Consider the following 19,680-nt stretch of genomic DNA (forward strand, 5'->3'; position numbering starts at 1 on the left):
CCTCCCCCCTCCTTCGCGCCCCTCCCGCGCTCCCCAAAACCATAGCAGGCACAGCTCCATAGTTTGATGAAGTGAACTAGGAAGACTCCCAACAATTCACGCGTGGTAGGTCTCGCAAGCGGTGTGAACGAAGCCTTAGAAGTTTCTCTAAATAGAAGCATATGGCTCATTAAGGATATGCCTTTATGCAACTTTTTCTTGACAGGAATCTAAATCCAATAGCGTGGTTCTTGATTTGGTTAAATCGATTGACTTTCTCTGTCACCTTTTTTTTTTCCTCACCCAGAAAAGTTGGATTAATCATTTATTAAAAAATGGTTAAAAATTATTACGTATTTTTCCCCTGCACGACACGCGGCTTTGTGTTTCATCGTCATTTTTGGCACAATACTGCTCGCAATTTGGGTCTTCCATCGCCCAACAAAAAAGAAAGAAAGGGGAAAGGAAAGAAAGCAAAGAAAGAAAGAGAGAGAAAGAAACACATCAGAGCTCCCCAATAATTCTTTCTGCATTCCTTTTCTGTACAGTTCCTGTTTTTTTCCGCCATAGCCACCCTCGGTGCGTTCATCCTGTCACCTCCCAACCCAAAAAAAAAAAAACTCATTGATACTGTTGCCCCATTGTCGAGAGCCAAAGATTGGTTCTACCGGATTTGGGCTTTGCTCATTAGTCCGATTTCTCACCATCCCATTCCTATCCCGATCATCTCCCCTGTTGTGCTAGAGCATGTCTGTTTTGATCCGCCTTTGATCCTGTTTACCCTCTTTTATACTTTTTTATACACTATTCTCAAATTGAGTTTTCAATTTGTCTTCCTCCTCTGTGCCCATGGCCTTCATCCTCTCACCTCCCCCTTCTTCATCCCCCCCCACGCAGACCCCACTTTTGCCCTCCCTGTTCTAATCAGGCTCCACCCAATTGCCATCCCTCCCGGAGCCTGGAAGGGCCCAAAACCCCCCAGCAAGCTTCAGCTGGGAGACGATGACAAAGGTTGGTGTCTGCATTGCTGCCGCGACCGCAGCTGTGGCCTGTGCAGCTGCAGCTTATATTGTCAGCCAGCGCATCCGGGATCGTAACAACTGGAATCGGACCCTTGCAATTCTTTCTGAGTTTGAGAATGACTGTGCAACCTCACTATTTCGGCTCAGGCAGGTTGTGGATGCAATGACAGTCGAAATGCATGCAGGCTTGGCATCTGAGGGTGGCAGCAAGCTCAAGATGTTGCTGAGCTATGTCGACAATTTACCAACCGGGTACTATTCTTCTCTCTCCTTTTTTCCCCTTTATCAAAAGTTTATGGAAGATAAATGTTAGATTTGCAAATACTGTCTGTTCTTTTGTAATTAATGAAATGAAAATGATGGTTGGGTAAAACCTCGATAGTTTAGCTGAGCTATGTAGCTCTTTTTTGTTTCTTCTGGTGGTGCCATTTTTTAGAGACACTGTTTCTGTTTGGCATGAATATTTACGAATGCTTTGGATTTGTAATCGATGAACTGATGGCAGGTTGAAATGTCTTTACTATTAGGCTGACTGATGATACTAGAAGATATCTTGTCATCTGAACTGCACTTATTGCAGGGGCAATAGTTATTTGCGACATATCAGTTCTGAAAGATTGACCCTCTCGGAATATATCAATCTTTTGGAGAAGTTAAAGGAATTTTATAATAAGCTTGACTGTTTTGTAGGTGTGGCTTAACTTTCTATACCCTGATGTTTAATGCTCGTTTGTTAGTTCATGATTAAGGCATTTGATTCTAAATCCTTTGTTTGCAACTGTCCATCAAGTTCAATGAGAATATCATGAAGGAAAGTTTGCAATTACTACAATCATCATATTGAACTTATTGGGTAATATGGGCGGTTTGGCAACAGGGATGAAGAAGGCTTATATTATGCTTTAGATTTGGGTGGAACCAATTTCAGGGTACTCCGTGTGCAGCTAGGTGGCAGGGAGGGTCGGGTTCTCAGGCAAGAGTATGAGGAGGTCCCAATTCCAAAACATTTGATGGTTGGGACAAATGAGGTATCTCAATAGGTCACTGATTCCATTGGTGGTTGTTGCCCGTGGAAGTAGATTTTGATGTTTCAAATGATATGCATGGTTCTAGGAAAAGTTGTGTACCATGGTACCGACTCAAGAGATTTACAGTTCATTGTCTTCTGCAGGAGTTGTTTGATTATATTGCTGCTGAACTAGCACGGTTTGTTGCAACAGAGGGTGAAGGTTATCATCCTAAAAGTGGTCAGCAGCGAGAACTTGGGTTCACCTTCTCCTTTCCTGTAAAACAGATATCTATTGATTCCGGATCCCTCATCAAATGGACTAAAGGTTTTGCAATCTCTGATGGGGTTAGCTCTCCTTGACCACTGCAACTAACAGTATTAAACCCTTCAATGCGTGAATAATCAGCTGCATTCTATATCCTATTGGATGCAGGTTGGAAAAGATGTTGTGCAGGCCCTACATGATGCTATTAAAAGGCAAGGCTTGGACATGAGAGTGGCGGCATTGGTAATCATTCACTCTGAATTTTCTGGAATGTTTCACGGCATTCTGCTTTGAAAATGATGGCAGATTCAAACTACTGTAGGTCAATGATACTGTTGGCACATTGGCTGGAGGTCGGTATTGGAACGAAAATGTTATGGTAGCTGTCATACTGGGCACAGGGACAAATGCATGTTATGTAGAGCGAGTGGAGGCGATAACTAAGTATCAGGGAGAGTCACCGAGATCTGGTTCCATGGTACTGACTCACTTGGACCTGCTTGTTATGATCTTTGGCTTCAATTTTATTGTGCTGTTGTTTTCGTTAACAGGTCATCAATATGGAATGGGGAAACTTTTGGTCATCTCATCTTCCAAGGACACAGTATGATGATGACCTTGATGGAGAGAGTCTAAATCCTGGAGAGCAGGTATTTACACACTTTAGTGAGTGGATGCTGGATATATTACCTAACAGAGAAGTGCTGGTTAGCTGTCCACAATCACATATTTTATTTGATTACAGGGCTTTGAGAAAATGGTGTCTGGAATGTATTTGGGTGACATAGTGCGAAGGGTGCTGCTCAGGATGGCCCAAGAGACACAATTATTTGGGGCAGACGTTCCAGCTAATCTGTTCAAGCCTTTCATATTGAGGCAAAGATTTCTTCTTCTCCCATTTGATTGCTTATGTGGCCATGCTTTTAATTTATTAGAACATTTCAATTCTGACAGGTTATTTTCTGTTTCTTAAGTTTTTCACGTTAAGTCCTTATTTCTATGACTTTTCCATATACTTCTGTGTCATGCCAGTGCAGATACTGTCTTTTGGCTTTATAACTGTTATTGTGGCTCTTTTCAACTGTAGTTTCTTGTCCATTTTGATGGAGTTAAACTAAAAAGTGATCATTGTGACAAGATTATTAATCTTGAGTGTCGAATAGTGCTGACATAAGATTTAGCATAAAGAGAGAGTGTTGAATGCTTGAGCATCAGGAGCCACCTTTTTGTTAGAGATCAGCACCTGTACGGGATTGCACAGTCCAGTTGGCTGCACAGTCGGACTGCCACGTGGCAGTCCGACTGCCTGCAGTCCAGTCAGCTGCATTTAATGCAGCCGACCTGCCCTGGTTTTCGCCCAGTTTCCTGGCTATTATCTTCCACTGTCTCTTTCTCTCTCTTCTCTCTCTGCGTTCTCTCTCTCTCAATCCTACGCTTCCGCACCGCTGCACTCTGACATGGTATCAGAGCAGTGTTAGAGGGCTGACTGAGCGCAGAACCAACCTGAAGAGGAGTTTCTATCGCGACACAAATTTGCGTTTTCAGCGTTTGAGGGCAGGCAGGAGGGCTGCGCCTCGGAACAAGGCTGAAGCGAGCGTGGGCGCAGGAAAGGAGTCCAGGTGGTGGATTTGCTGGTGTTTACTGCTGTTTGACGCGGAGGAAGTTTGAGTTTTCAGCTTTCAAGTGCAGGTTTTGCTTTTTCATTGCCTCCGGCGGGTGAAGAAGTTTCAGGACTCGGAAGAGCCTTAGCAGGTTGAGTTTTCCCAGTCAGAGGGGGCTGCTTTTGCGTTTGTGAAGGCATTACAGGTGAAGATGTCTACAGAGATTGACTTGGAGTTCCAGACGATTATGGACCGGAAGGTGCCTGTCTTACCGGCTCTTCCCGCAGATCAGAAGCTCGACGGCGACAACTACCGCATCTGGTGTGTCATGATGTTGGCCATCCTTGAGTCCTATGATTTGGCGGAGCTTGTACAGGAGGAGATCGACCGGCCCTCGGTAAGAGATGAGTCCAAACTCTCTTCCGATGCTCGTGCGGAGTTGGCCAAGACTCAGTCTCACTGGGACAAACTGAATGCCAGGATTCGTTCCTTTCTTTTTCTATCTTGCACTACAGCCGTGATAGCTCACATCGAGCACTTAACGGTGGCTTAGGAGATGTGGCTGGAGCTTGATCAGATGTACAACCGGATGACCCTTATGAAGCGGGTTTCTTTGGAGGTTCAGATGCGGACCTTGTCCGTAAACAAGTCTTCTTCGCTGCGGGAGCACATCAACAAGCTAGGGCAGCCTTAGATGCAGGTTCAGAATGCGAGGAAGCTGATTTCCTTCGAAGACATGGCGATCACACTCTTGTCCCAGTTGCCGCCACGATTCGGTACATTCTACTTTGCCCTTATTGCTTCGGGGCGAGAGTCTACTCTTCGTTGGGAAGAGTTGGTTTCTATGGTCTTGGACCAAGAGGAACAGCTAAAGGGACAGAATGCTTCCAAGTCGGAGGCGTTGACAAGTCAAGCCTCTCAGAAGAAGGGGAAGGACCAAAAGAAGAAGAAGGGGGATAACAAGTCAAAGAAGGACAAGGACAAGGACAAGGACAAAGAATCCACATGTCATATTTGTGGAAAGACTGGCCATTGGAAGAAGGATTGCCCTGACAAAGACAAGAAGGACACCAACAAGAAGGACACAAAGGATTCTGGAGCGGTGGCTGCACCCTCATCAGCTGCATTTCTTCATCTAGCTGTCATTGAGGACTCTTCACCGAATGCTTCTGATGCTACGATGACGGCTCTCCAGGCTCGAGAGTGGATCGTTGATAGTGGTGCCTCCCGGCACATGACTCCTTCCTCAGATGGTGTTGCCCAGTTGCGACCCTCGCGTAGGCAGATTCTCATTGGAGATAGCTCTTCAGTGTCTATTGCAGGACGGGGTAAGATGCAACTTATTCCAGATGGACGAGGTGGTACCCATACCTCAGAGGTCTTGCATGTACCAGGTTTAGGGTATCATCTCCTGTCAGTTTATAAGATTTGCTCCCTTGGACTTTTGGTGGAGTTTGACAGTACTTCGGTGCGAGTCCTTGATCGTGGGTCAAGGAAGGTTCTATCATCCGGATATGAGGAGAACGGCATCTATAAATTGAAGTCTTCCACCGCCCTCTCTACTCTTTTTCTTACCTCTCAGACATAGTCAGAGTTATGGCATGCTGGGTTTGGTCACCTCAACTATGATTATCTTCGGAGGGCGTCACGTGGACAGCTTGTTCGAGGGTTGCCGGATATAGTGGTGAGCCAGCAGCCATGTGTCTTCTGCATTCGTGGGAAGGAGCATAGGAATGCCATTCCCCACACAGCTTCGCGGCGGTCTACTTCACCGATGGAGCTTGTATCTACGGATCTATGTGGCCCTATGAGAAACGAGTCCTTGCGTGGGAGCTCGTACTTCATGTTGATCGTAGATGACTACAACAGGATGACATAGGCCTATTTCTTGGCATTAAAGTCAGAAGCTTTCTCCCACTTCAAGGATTGGCTTCTCTTTGAAGAGAACCGATCGGGCCGGAAGTTGAAGACCTTACGATCCGACAAGGGTGGTGAATTTGTTTCTAATGAGTTTGCTCGGTTTTGTGCAGATAAAGGTATTCACCAGGAGTTTGCTAATACCAACACTCCTCAAGAAAATGGCATTCTTGAACAGAAGAACCGCAGTGTGATCGAAATGGCGCGCACCTTGATGGAGCACTGACAGACCCCTCAGGTTCTGTGGGCAGAGGCTGTGGCTACTGCAGTCCACATCCTTTATCGATCCCCCACTTCGGCCGTTGATGGGATGACCCCTTTTGAGGCTTACTTTGGGACTACGCCCGATGTTTCTTACTTTAGGGTCTTTGGGTGTGATGCCTATGTTCACATTCCCAAGGCTCACCATGATAAATTTGAAGCAGCTTCTCGAAGACAGGTATTTGTTGGCTACAGCTCCCAGTCCCAAGGCTATTGATTGTATGATCCCGTCAAGTGGGATGTGTACACTAGTCGAGATGTGCGGTTTGTGGAGGTTCCGGCTATATCAACGGGTGAGGAGCATCCCGTTCTTGGAGATCCAGGGGAGAGTTGGGCTCCTGCTACAGTTCCATTGGAGCCCGTGCCTTTTGATTATGATTTTGTTTCTGACACAGAGTCTACTGTTCCACCGGTCACTCCTGAGGAGTTACCACCGGTGGATGTTCCAGAGTCTTCAGCTGATGGAGAGAGACGAGTGGAGGTCCGGCCTCCTCCTCGATGGGCCTGTGACACACTCCGTGATTCAGGGATCGAGGGGGTTCCTGAGGAGTGGGGACCGCAGGATGGTCCGTGGCGGTCACGGAGGCACCAGGCACATTCTACGGAGCTTGTTTGGTCTAACTATTGTTTGATGACCCGTGTTATGCAGGATCGAGAGCCCACCTCTGTGAAGGAGGCTTTGCAGTCCGCACCATGGAAGAAAGCTATGGAAGCCGAGTTGGAGGCTATTGAGAGGAATGGCACTTGGTCACTCGTGCCCCGCCCCCCGAATAAGAAGGTGATTGGCGTCAAATGGGTCTTCAAGACCAAATACCTTAGCGATGGTTCTTTGGATAAGCACAAGGCTCGCCTTGTTGCTAAAGGTTTTGCACAGCCCCCAGGGATTGATTGTCATGATACTTTTGCCCCCACTGCTCGTATGGCGACCATTAGAGCTGTTCTTGCCTTGGCTAGCCATAGGAGATGGCCTGTTTACCAGTTGGATGTGAAGTCGGCCTTCCTCAATGGTGATTTTAAGGAGGAGATCTATGTTGAGCAGCCTCCTGGCTTTGGATCTTCAGATGGGAAAGTCTATAGGTTGAAGAAGGCCTTGTATGGCCTCAAGCAGGCTCCGCGTGCATGGAACGAGAAGATTGATTCGTTCCTTCAGTCTCAGTTGGGATATCGGCGTTCTAAGGCCGATCTACAGCTTTATGTTCACACTTCCGAGGATGGTTGTGTGCTTTTTGTGTTGTATGTTGATGATTTGATTGTCACAGGTGATCATGCACAGCAGGTCCAAGAGACGAAGTCAGCTTTACATCGGACGTTCGAGATGACGGACTTGGGTCTACTCCATTTCTTTTTGGGCCATGAGATTTATCAGTCTTAGAGGGGGATCTTCATCTCTCAGCAGAGATATGTACAGGAGCTCTTGGTTTCTTTTGCGATGGAGGATTGTCGGCCCCTTTCTACTCCTATGGATCCAAATTGGAAGGCCACTTCCCATTCAGCTTCTCCCATGGCGGATGCTTCCCGCTATCGTCAGTTGATTGGATCCTTGATTTGGCTTCTCAACACTCGTGTTGATCTTTGTTTTGCTGTTGGGCTCTTGGCAGGGTTTATGAGTGAACCTAAGACGGTGCATTGGCAGGCTGCTCAGAGGATACTTCAGTATTTGAGGGGGACGTCTGATTTAGGGATTCATTATCCCGCTTTTACCTTGGGTGCAGGTGTTATCTCATGGAGTAGCAAGAAGCAGCCCACGGTAGCCCTTTCGTCTACTGAGGCGGAGTATCGGGCCGCGTCTTCCACCACATGTGAGGCTGTGTGGCTTTGGAGATTGTTGGAGGAGCTTGGATGCCCCCAGACTCGTTCTACTTTGCTGCAATGTGACAATGAGAGTTGCATTGCCTTGGCACGGAATCCTGTTTTTCATGCCCGGACGAAGCACATAGAGATGCAGTACCACTTCATCAGAGAGAAGCTTCTGGATGCGACCATCACTGTGGAGTATTGCAAGACGGAGGACAATCTTGCAGATTTGTTTACGAAGGCACTTTCCCAGGCTCTACTTCGGAGGCATTCTCGATCCCTCAGGCTTTTGCCCCGCCCAGGCTCTGAGAGGGGGTGTTAGAGATCAGCGCCTGTACGGGATTGCACAGTCCAGTCGGACTGTGCAGTCGGACTGCCACGTGGCAGTCCAGTCGGTTGCATTTAATGCAGCCGACCTGCCCTGGTTTTCGCCCAGTTTCCTGGCTATAAATAGCCGAGGACTTCAGCAGTCTCCTACACTTCTCTGCTCGCAGATTACAGACCGGTGGCACGCGCAGATTCCGTCTCTGTTCGCAGATTTCAGACAGGAGACAGCGCAGACTGCAGCGGACTTCGAGGTGAACAGCAGGTTGCATCGTCGAGGTGGAGACACGCAGTCCAGCGCACTGCGCCCGTGTATATACCTGTATATCTTTGTATTCAGCACACTTTATACAGCAGATCTTCATCTTCCACTGTCTGTTTCTCTCTCTTCTCTCTCTGCGTTCACTCTCTCTCAGTCCTACGCTTCCGCACCGCTGCACTCTAACACTTTTTGCAAGATATCAACTCACTTTGTAGTAGTTGCTCCGTCTTGTTGACTTGGAGACTCAAAAGGGGGGATAGCTGTCTCTACCGCATCTCTAGAGTGTGTGAAGAATGTGTTAGAAGTGGTCATATCATAGGTTCACGGGTCCACGGCCTAATTTATGGGCACTCTCTTTACTCTTTATTTGGCTGTTGGCCAACCTATTTTGTTGTAGGACTCCTTTATTTTTGTCGATAAAAGCAGGGAGTGTGGCCAGAGTCCATTATCTATCCATTCAAGCACTTGTAGATTCTTGGTGTGGAGAGAGGGAGCTTATGGAGCGTGTGAGCCGGCGCTCAGTCATTGTACTCTTGTCATAGTGGATTTCTATTCTTGGTTACATCTTGTGCATTGTCTCTTTCATCAATCTTGTGTCTTTTATTATTCTGCTGCGCGTTTTGCTCTTTTGATAGGGTATCATATGTTTAGGTTGTACAAAGGACTTACTAATTTTGTGGATAGGTGATCTCTTATATTGATTTGTGTTTGGGAATTGTTGCTGCTATGATCTCCACTTGACATTTCTCTTGTGATTGAGTGTTAATTGAGTTTTCATTGTTGCCGATGATGCTTATGTTGAGAAACCCTTCACACGTAGCTTGCGTTCTGCGTTTTGCGTTTAGGTTTCGTGTTTTGCATTTAGGGTTTCACAGTGGACAACCCCAAAAAGGGGTTGGGCGCCCACAGTGGGGCACCACCCTAGACAACCGGGGCCCTCCCTCCGCATGCCACCCATACAGTCTCTTGCCTATTTATAGGCTGCCTCTGTCACTCATTCTTCACGACTGATTTATTCAGTCCGTCACCTCTTCTCTCCAGCCTTTCCACTGCCCTCACACCCCTTCAGGAGGACATTGTGGTTCATGATTCGTGGCTTTCTTCATCATCTTCCTTGTGCTACGACACCCTTGTTCCCTTGTATCACATTCACTCCATGATTTAGAACTTCATCATTCCATTCATCAAAGTTTCTTCTCTTCTCTTCTCTTCTCAGTGTTTGCCGAGTTCACTCTATGTTCCTCCCCACAAACCCTACTGTCTTGGTGGTACGTTGTCTTTTGACAGCTTGGCCAACTACCTTATCCTTGAGATACATGCTCCATTGCTTTGTGACTCTCCTGGTGCTTGCAACCACCTAGCGGGATCCTACTTGCGTTTTGGTGCTGTAGCCTGTGGTGATCTGCGTTGACCTATGCTGATTGAGTTGCTATGTGCATTTGACTCTATTGTGCTGACCTATCCCCAATGCATGTGCGGTTGACGATTGCTTTCTTTGCTACAGCTTTGATTGGTGCTTTGCCGTTGAATGTGTTGTGTCGTCGTTATTGAGGGTGGCTGCTCGATTGTGTTATTGCTATTACTGCATATTTTTGTTATCACGCGTGTCTTCTTGTTGTTGACGTATACCATTCGACTGTCTTGTGTTGACCTGTAGCATTAACGCTTGATGAGTTGCGCTAACATTGACCTCTGTTTGATTGTTGCGTCTTGAATTGCATTTTAAACCCTCTTGAGTTGCATTTTGAACCTTCTTGAGTTTAAAACTTTGTCCATGTGGAGTTGATTTTGCAATGGTTAATGCTCTATGCCCGTGTGATTTGTATTGCCATTGTGTTTGTCACATGCATTGAGGTTGATTGTAGGCTTTACACTCCCTTATCCATGGAGCTTGTGTGTTTACTGGCCGTACACTGTACAAGGTGGCTAGCTCTACTACTTTGCTTTCAAAGAGGGATTATGGCATTTGGACTTCTTTTTCATGGTGCTTTCTTACTAAGGTGCATCCAGTGGAGTGCGTACTGTTGGACTATCCATGGACCATCTTGGGTATTCTTGTTCATTGCTTGTTCACTTGTGCTCTAAGAGAGGGTGTTAGAAATGGTCATATCATACGTTCAAGGCACCCATGACCTAATTTATGGGCTCTCTCTTTATTCTTTATTTGGTAATTGGCCAGCCTATTTTGTGGTAGGACAACTCTTGTAGTTTTGTCTATAAAAGGAGGAAGTGTGGCCATAGTCCATTATCTATCCATTCAGGTACTTGCAGATTCTTGGTGTGGAGAGAGGGAGCTTGTGGAGTGTGTGAGCCAACGCTCAACCATTATACTTGTCATTGTGGATTTCTATTCCCAGTTACATATTGAGCATTGTCTCTTTCATCAATCTTGTGTCTTTCATTATTCTATTGCATGTTTTGCTCTTTTAATAGAATGCAATCTCATAGACAATTGAACTTGGGTTCAAGAGGCTAATGAGCAAGAGTAACCTGCTTCCTATGAATCACAATGACAATACATTTTAGAAAGAAGAATGGCTTGGGTGTAATGTTCACGTAGTCTCCAACTTGCACACGACATGGCACAAGTCATACAAGCATCGAAAGCAACGTAAGAGATGGCCAGACTCACCTCCCTAAGGCTACCATGGAGCCATATGAGCTCACACTAGAGCTTGGAAGCCAATAGCAAACAAGCAAAGGTGTATACCAAAAGAGTTAGTGTCCCATACTACCAATCCACACTATGGGATATGCGAGTAGAGTTGCCTAGAATCTTGAATCCAAATAAGCACACAATGACACTGTGGAATCAAGCCATGGGTTCTATTTTATAGAACTTGACTATTCTAATGCTAAAGTACCGTGACCACTTTAATTGTCCTAACTTATAGGGCATGGTCATATAGTGATCCCCAGTGGCCAAATGGTTAGTGGTCAGTCCCAATGTTGTAATCGCCCATTTGTAAGGCCCCATACAATGTGATATGCTTAGCAATTATAATATTCGCTTATTTTCAAGACGTAGCACTTTCACTTACATGGTCTAAAGAGGTTCTTGTGATCAAAACTCAAGCATATTAGGGTCAGACTTGCCCATAAAAAGGATAAATGCCTTGGACTATGGGCTAGATCCTTAGAATAGATGGTTACAATTAGCAAGATAGCATGATTGTGAAAAGTTTATGTAATTGCATGTCTAAGGCTAAAAGTTTAGAATGTATATAACCTTGCATAGAAAACTCATATGAGAATTCTAATTTCTAGTACTGTTTTGTAATGTGCACAGAAACCGCTTTCATATGATACCCATATTAGGAGGGTCCCTAAATTTTAGAGGTTTTCAAATGTTAGGTTCCTGAAAGGAGCGTTGGATTGGCCTAAAAGTACTAATCCTAAAAATTAGGGATGACATTCTAAAAATTAAAAGTCTATTTTGTCATAAATTTTACTAAAATTTATTGTTTATACTCTTGAAAATCTTTAGCCAAAAAAGACAATCCATAAAAAAGAGACAAGGACACACATGTGACTAGGCACTTGTTTTGTGCTACTCTATTTTCACTCTTTGCATGAAGTCTACCTTTCTTCTATAAAAATAGCTTATTTCTTCTCATTTTGCATCAACTTTCCTTGCTGTAAACTCACATATAGTAGCTGAAGGTAGCTATAAAAGTTCATCACAACCATTTTCCTCTTCACTCTTTTTAATGTGTGTATGTTGTAATTACTTCTGAACAGTTTGTCATATTCAGCTCAAATTATTTGTTCCTTCCATCTTCTCTAATGTTTAGTCACCAAAATTGTGTGTTAAGCAGAGTACGTTGTATTGGGCACTTACACCTTTTATGTGATACAAGCATAGAAAGAAACATAATGAGATGAATGTCAACCTTAACTTCTACCATTGAGCCAAACAGCCTCACCCTCAAGCCTACGAGTTAGTGTGGTGAATGGGCCTTTTTTAAAAGTTTAGATTACATTGTAATTTATTTCAAGAATTTCAGGCTATTTAAAGCAACCCTTGGTCCTTAGTTGAGGAATCAATATCTTTATCATCAACATTGAGTTTTCTCCTTCTTAGCAAGATTTGATCTAGAGAAATCGAGGTCTTCTCAATGTGAGCCATTGGCAATGTCGTGAGTGTAGGAGGGCATGAGTGTGACCGATTGGGCGGAGGAGTGTGGATTGGAGCATTCGTGGTTGTATGAGATCGATGGAAGATTGATTGGGACTTGTCTTGGATTAGGCAGGGATGTGCTTTGTGGACACGGATTGGGGGAGTGTGCATAGTGTATGGCTTGGGCTCTCAAAGCCTATACTTGTCTTTCTTCTTATTATTGTTGTAATATAAGATTTGAGGATTATTTTAGCCTTTGGGTTTCCTTATCTTTGTCTCGAGTGCTTTGTAAAGAAATGCTAGGGCAAACAGAGAGATGAAAATGTACAATGCATTATAAACACAATTCAATAGATGCTCAATGGAGATGTGATTCTATAGAGATGAACAATGATAGAAGGGGCCTCGAACCTGTGTCTCAAGGACCGGGGCAGAGGTTATTGAGCAACCAAAGCCATTAAGTGCATTAACAAATAATTGTATTGCATGAATTCCTCATTTTGGATTCATTTACAGCCCCAAAAAGGCTTTATTTGTATTATTTGGCATTCTCCATTGTTGTCCATACCCAAAGACGAAGGACATCTCAGTTCGTGGATGATTTTCATCTGTTTTCTGCTGCTGCTGGTGTTCTATTCCATCACCATTCAGGCTGCGTTTTCAAGGCAGACTTGTTTGTCTAGCTGATATGACCTCATCTTCATGCTGCCAACATCATCCACATTGGTGGCGACCATCTTCTCAAGCTGATGACCTGTTTGTAGGACTGTTTAGAGCTGCATTTTGATGTTCCAACAGCTGCCTAATGGCTTTTCAGCAGTCAATTACACCAATCGACCTTGCGTTTGCTGATTTTGGTTTTTTGACTAGCTACAATGCATGTTGCTCTATAGGAGGCCGTCCTGTTGGTCTTCAGCATTTGGAGCACACTTGGACTCCTGGTCATCATCTTCTTCCTTTGACAGCCCCTAAAAACTGTGTTTTACTCCCTCTGCTCCTGTCCATCATATTTGAGTGTCTAATCTGACATCTCAGTATTGGAATGATTGCGTTTTGCTCCCTCAAAACAGAGCATCTCTTTTCATTGTCATCGACACCTCAGCCCAAAGGACTGCATTTAGCTCCCTTCACAATGTAGATTCCTTCTAGGTGTTGCCACTTGACCAGCCGGGACAGGGCAATCGTCTTCAAGCTTTGCTTACTGGAGTACCGGTCGTAGAGACACGGATAGCCTAAGGCTCATTTTGAGCTCAGCTCCATTGTATCAGTATTCAACATGATGTAGTGTTCATTATTCTTTATTCTTTTGTGTTTTTGAGTTTTCTTTGTTACAGTGTTTGCTATATGCTCTGTGTTTCTCCCTACAAACCTATCGTTTCTTAACAAAGGTGAGCTAACAGTGGTGTCGAATAGCTTTGAGAGCATATCAAGTAAAGAAATACTCCAACACCAAATATAAACACAAATGTACGACAAAATACTCAACGATAGTGGAAGAACACATAGGCGAAGAGTAATTTAGAGAAATGAGCATTGAAGAACCAATCGTGAATGAATACTATGCTCAATGCAGTAAATGCACAATGCAAGAGTGTCTTTGAAGGACTAGGGCAAAGAGATGAGCTGGAAAGTGTATCTTACCATGAATGGATCGTGAAACACAGCAGGTAACCTCTATTTGATCACCAGTTCCAAAGCTGAACAAGGCAGTGGCAGCTCGGAGACAGTGGGTAGGAGGCTGTGACTAATGAGGAATATAAAGGCGGCAGCTAGGACTGCAAAACACGGCCTTTTGGTTGCTCTTGGGAGATAGGCGACTGTTGTAGACTGCAGGAATAGGCTGTGAAGGAGCTTTATGCAGCAAATGCAAGTGTCTGGAGGTGACTGCTGGTAGTTGGTGGAAATACGTTGAGAAGGAGTTTCCAGCAGCAAAGTTCTAGTAGCAAAGATAGCAATTTGGGCTGAGAGGACTGATCACTAGGAACTGGACACTAGTTGGTAGCACCACGAACTTCTCCACAAAGGTGTGTAGACAACAGTGGGATGAGGGTGCTAGATGATGGAGAACTTGCAATTATTAGTTGGGCTGAGTTGAAGGGTGGCCTCTTTTTATGGATGTGTGGATCCTCCCTATAATGCATTTAAGAGAGTTGTCAAAGCAAATGCTTCGTGAAATTGGGCTCAAATGTGTGGGGATATGCTAGGGTTTGCACTGAGAAAACACAAAATGTATGAACATGACTAATAGATGATAACTTTGACCATAATGCAATAAATACAAACCCTAAACGCAAAACGCAAAACTCAAAACTCAAAACTCAAACTCAAACTCAAAATGCAAAAACACAAACACAAATAGAGGGAGGAGAAGACTTTGAAGTGAATGGATCAATGTAGTAAATGAATGTAAGAGTGTACAAGATGCTCAAGGGCAAAGCGGTGAGTGATGATGTCCATCGGAGACGAATCTCAAGTGTTGTAACCACCGATCAGAGCTGTAGGAGTGCTGAATAGTGAATGACAGCGGTCTGGTCACCAAAATGGATTAGTTTGGAGGTTGTAGACTAGTAAGTGCAATAATGTACTATTGGGGAAGGGCTGGAAAGTGATCACTTGAGGCTGAAATCGGTTAGGCAACAGCAAGAGGAGAGAGTGCTGATGTAGAGCAGCCTGCACAGCTACAAATTGCAGGCTGAAAACAGGTGACAGCAGTAAAACATGCTTGCACTGTCAAAATGCCAGCTGGCTGATGTCATATAGAGTGCTGACAATAGGGGAGCAGCTGGAAACTGTCAATGCAAGTTGTTTGGGGCAAGAGAAGTAGCAGTGGACAGGCTGATGTTGATGTGGCAGCAATTGCGTGTGCTGGACAGCCATTTGATGAAGGTTGATGGCTGAAAATCTGTAGAACAGGCTGGGGCTGAATGGTGGGCAGCTAGTCTATTTATAGATGTAGAAGGATCCTCTCAAATTAGGGTTTTACATGTGGGACACAGAAACTCTCTAGGATTACTCCTTGCTTAATGAAACTTTTGGTAAATTACATATTTCGGGGCTGTTTTAAAGAGCTAATCAATATGTAATGTATTTTTAGCTCAACACTCTCTAATGACCAAAATTGGAACTAGAAAGGGACTGTAAGGAAAGCTCAAGCCCATTTTTTACCTCAAGGTGTTCCATTCCAAAGCAATCAAGGTATTGGACAAAGAGTGCACGTTGGTTGCCTAGTGGCCTATCAAGACTACAAGAGCGATGGTTATCTTACCCAAGGGAGTCCAAGTGATCATCCTAGAGAGGCCAAGGCATTAGACAAAAGGTGCTCGTTAGGTGCCCGATGGCCTACTAAGATGTGCAAAAGTTGTTGGAATCACATTGAACCTTTTTTTATTTTTTTATTTAAAGAAAGAATATATTGTTTGCAGCCTGTCAAGTAATTGTGTCTCATGGGGAGAATGAAAAGGGATGGTTAGATTCAACACATCCCAAAATAGGCAACTTAATTCAACCACTCGTAGTAGATATCGATGATGAAGAAAAAGGTAAAGAAGTATGACGTGTGGTGAAAATGTGGTAGAAGAATGGTTGGTGGAAGAATGGTTGGCCTCATGTAGAAGATGAGCTCGGACCTAATTATGCATAAATGGAACAAGTGGCAATTAGTATTCCATATTCTAATATTTAAGTAACTTTGAAAAATTAAAATCAATAAAAAGTCCAAATAGAAATGCTTGGTTCAACGGATTACCTTGTTTGCTCCACTAGTTCGCTTGTATGGGCAAAGCTTCCAAGCCCATAGTTGAGATTCTCCACCACTCAATGGGCGGTCAGCATTTACTTCTTCCCACCATGACCAATCATCGTACCTTCTTCCTCGATCACTAGCACGATGAGCGGGGCGGGAAGATAAAGCCATTTTAGGCTGAAAATTGAAATAAAAATGGCTTGAGAGAAGTGAGAACTCGAGTCTCCAGCTTGGCACTTAGAAGAGTGAAGGGAAAAGGAGAGAAGGAAGAAGGAAGAAGAGAAGAGGAGAAGAAGGATGAGAAGGGAGAAGGAAAAGGAGAAGAAGGAAGAGAAGGGACAAGGAAGAAGAGAAGAGGAGAAGAAGGAACTTGCGGAAGGTTGGAGTTGACGGGCAGGGCGTGACCCCAGGCAGGGCATGCAGTTGCAAGTGGGCAGGAGCGATGAGCGTGTAGGAGCGTGCAGTTGTAGGTGGGAACAGATGGCATGAAACGAGGCGCACGTAGGAGGCAAGTGGGATGCCACATGGCATTCCCTATCCCGTTTGGGATAGGGAACATTCCGCAGTTTCGAAACGCAGATAATGACGATTTCATGCCGGGGATGGCATTTCAGTGTGTCGGGGGCCATTCCAGCCATTTCCTGTTTCTGTGCCTTATGCATGGATTTGTTTGCTTTTGTTGTTGCAACTTCTGTTGGCAAATTAGTGCAATGTGTCAACAATGTATCTTATCCTGTCAGAGAGATTGTTTTAAAAGCCATTGATGGCTCTATTCTTTGTTTGTAGGGTGCTTTATATGTGCCAAGGATAAAGAAGAATTAGTTGTCCATCTCTTTTTTAGCAAAATGTGGAATGCAAGTCACTTTTGATGATGATAAATGGATGGTCAGGGATAATAAATTCTTGACTTTGGTACTCATTGTCACATTATGTCATGGACTTTATGAGTTAGATGCTCACTCGGTTGATCGGTCAGCTTATTTGGCATCTACTCTTACTTTTGCTATGTCACAGATAAAGTTATGGCATGCTTGTATAGGGCATGTGAATATGGCTGTTTGATGCTTGTGTAGTGTACTCAGATGTTGGAAGGTTTACCTCTCTTGGAGAGACCTCTTGAGCACATTTGTGAGAGATGGAAAAAATGCATCGGTTTTCTTTTCCTCGTGATGCTACCTTTAAAGCTATGACTAGGTTGGAGATTGTGCATTTAGATATATGTGGACCCATGTAGACAAAGTCATTAGGTGAATGTTATTACTTCACCACCTTCATTGATGACTTTACACATTTTTGTTGGGTTTATTCATTGGTTAAAAAGTCACAAGTGTATGATGCATTCTTGGCTTTTATTGCACTTGTGGAAAATCAATTAGGCTGTCAGATTAAGACTCTCTGATTGGATTGAGGGGGAGAATATATGTCTTCCTTGTTGAATAATTTTTTGAAGCAAAAAGACATTGTATGTCAATATATTGCCACATATACTCCACAGCACAATGGGGTTGTAGAAAGGAAGAATCAGTCACTTGTGGAGATGGCCAGATAATGCTGAAAGCTAAAAAATTGCCACATGGATTTTGGATGGAAGCAATTATGTGTGCTTGTCACATTTTTGAATAGGTGCCCTACTAAGCCGTCAAAAAATATAACGCTTATTGAGGATTGGAACAACCGTAAACCTTTAGTTGGTTACTTTCATACTTTTGGATGTGTTGCATATGCTCATATTCCCAAAGTATTGAGGAAAAAGTTGGACAATAAGATTGTTAAGTACATATTTGTGGGGTAGAGTAGTGAAAGCAAAGGGTACAGATTGTACAATCGTGTTTTTAAGAGAGTTTTTGTCTGTAGAGATGTGATTTTTGATGAAAAATCAGAATTATCTCTTGCTGGTTATGACACATACCAGGCTGTAAAAGATGTGTTTGAAGGGCTGCTGCCTATTTCTTTCGATGATACAGCTGGAGCATCATTAAATGAACAAAATATTCAGCCAGCTGCTCCATTAAATAATACAGAAATTCAGCCTACAGCTGATCTGAATATTCAGCAAGACGTTGAACATGAGGTGCATCGAGAGTATGCACATAATTAAGAGGCTAGACATACACCTAGATGGTACTTGCAAACTCTTCAAGACAGTCATTTGGATGCTTCTCTTGCTGGTCATACATGAAGACAAACATGTCTGTATGATCATGCTAATGCTATGGAGTTTGTTATGGCAACAAACACACTTGATGATGTTGGCCTGATTCTTTTAAGGATGCACAACAAAGTGCGCATTGGATGGAAGCAATACAAGCTGAATATGATTCTATCATGAAGAATCAAACATGAGATTTAGTTATGTTGCGTGTTGGATAGAAAGCCATTGGTACTAAATGGGTCTATAAGTTGAAACAAAAAGCGGATGGATCCATTGATAAGTACAAGGCCAGGTTTGTGGCAAAAGGTAATGTGCAAAAGAAGGCATTGATTATGAGGAGACATTTACTCCTACATCCCATATGACTACTATCAGGTGTGTGGTTGCATTGGCTGTCCATTATGGTTGGATTGTGCACCAATTTGACATTAAAACTGCATTTTTACATGGGGAACTTCAAGAATAAGTGTATGTTCAGCAGCCCATGGGTTTTGTAGGATCTGAAAACTTGGTATGTAAGCTAAAAAAGGCCTTGTATGGTTTGAAGCAAGCTTCATGAGCTTGGTATGCCAAAATTGATACCTTCTTACTTGGCCAAGGGTTCATTAATAGCCTCCATCAAAGTCTACTCTTTGCGTATGCAAAGAGGGGGAATCCTTACTGGTCATTTGGCTTTATGTGGATGATCTTTTGCTCACAGAGCCACATACTGGCCAAATTTCAGCATTTAGGAAAAATTTGTAGCAAACTTTTGATATGTCATATTTGGGGCCTTTGCATTACTATTTGGGCATTCATGAATAAGGGGCCTTTGCATTACTATTTGGGCATTCGATTTATTCATGATACTAGAGGCATTGGATTTCACAATCCAGATATATTGGTAAACTCCTTGAGAGATTTGGCTTTTAGGATTACAAGCCAGTAAGCACACTAATGGAGACTGGACTTAAGCTGTCTTTGCATGATGATAGTGATACGTTTGACATTCATACATATGCTCCAACAGTTGGATGCCTTATTTTTTTATGCAACACAAGGCCAGGTATTGAGTTTCAGCCTTGAGCAGATATATGCATAGCCTACGTATGTCACAATGGCAAGCTGTGAAGCGTGTTTTCCATTATTTGCAGGGCACTAAGACTCTTGGATTGCTTTATGCTAAGGGGGAGCACTATAGTTATATGCTTATAATGATTCCAATTGGGCTAGAGGTTTTGATTCTCGTTACT

General features: G+C 43.8%; 1 protein-coding gene across 4 annotated transcripts in view; it reads left to right on the top strand.

Annotated features, from left to right (window-relative positions):
* Positions 1-382: 382 nt before the first annotated feature.
* LOC148008294 (hexokinase-1-like) overlaps positions 383-19,680 on the top strand; it is a 62,841-nt gene continuing 43,543 nt past the window's right edge. For 2 of the 4 annotated variants that reach the window (XM_087674343.1, XM_087674344.1), the window contains exons 1-7: positions 384-1,253; positions 1,879-2,029; positions 2,173-2,355; positions 2,444-2,518; positions 2,598-2,753; positions 2,827-2,925; positions 3,021-3,151. In XM_087674343.1, the coding sequence (XP_087530469.1) occupies positions 982-1,253; positions 1,879-2,029; positions 2,173-2,355; positions 2,444-2,518; positions 2,598-2,753; positions 2,827-2,925; positions 3,021-3,151 (1,067 nt within the window). In that variant the 5' untranslated portion in view covers positions 384-981. Of the gene's footprint in view, positions 1,254-1,878; positions 2,030-2,172; positions 2,356-2,443; positions 2,519-2,597; positions 2,754-2,826; positions 2,926-3,020; positions 3,152-19,680 lie in introns of all 4 variants that reach the window. The other 2 variants (XM_087674342.1, XM_087674341.1) reach the window with 2 other exon arrangements.

The sequence above is a fragment of the Lygodium microphyllum genome, unplaced genomic scaffold, assembly GCF_053477565.2.
Source record: "Lygodium microphyllum isolate KBCC unplaced genomic scaffold, Lygodium_microphyllum_v1.1.10 scaffold_213, whole genome shotgun sequence".
NCBI lineage: Eukaryota > Viridiplantae > Streptophyta > Polypodiopsida > Schizaeales > Lygodiaceae > Lygodium > Lygodium microphyllum.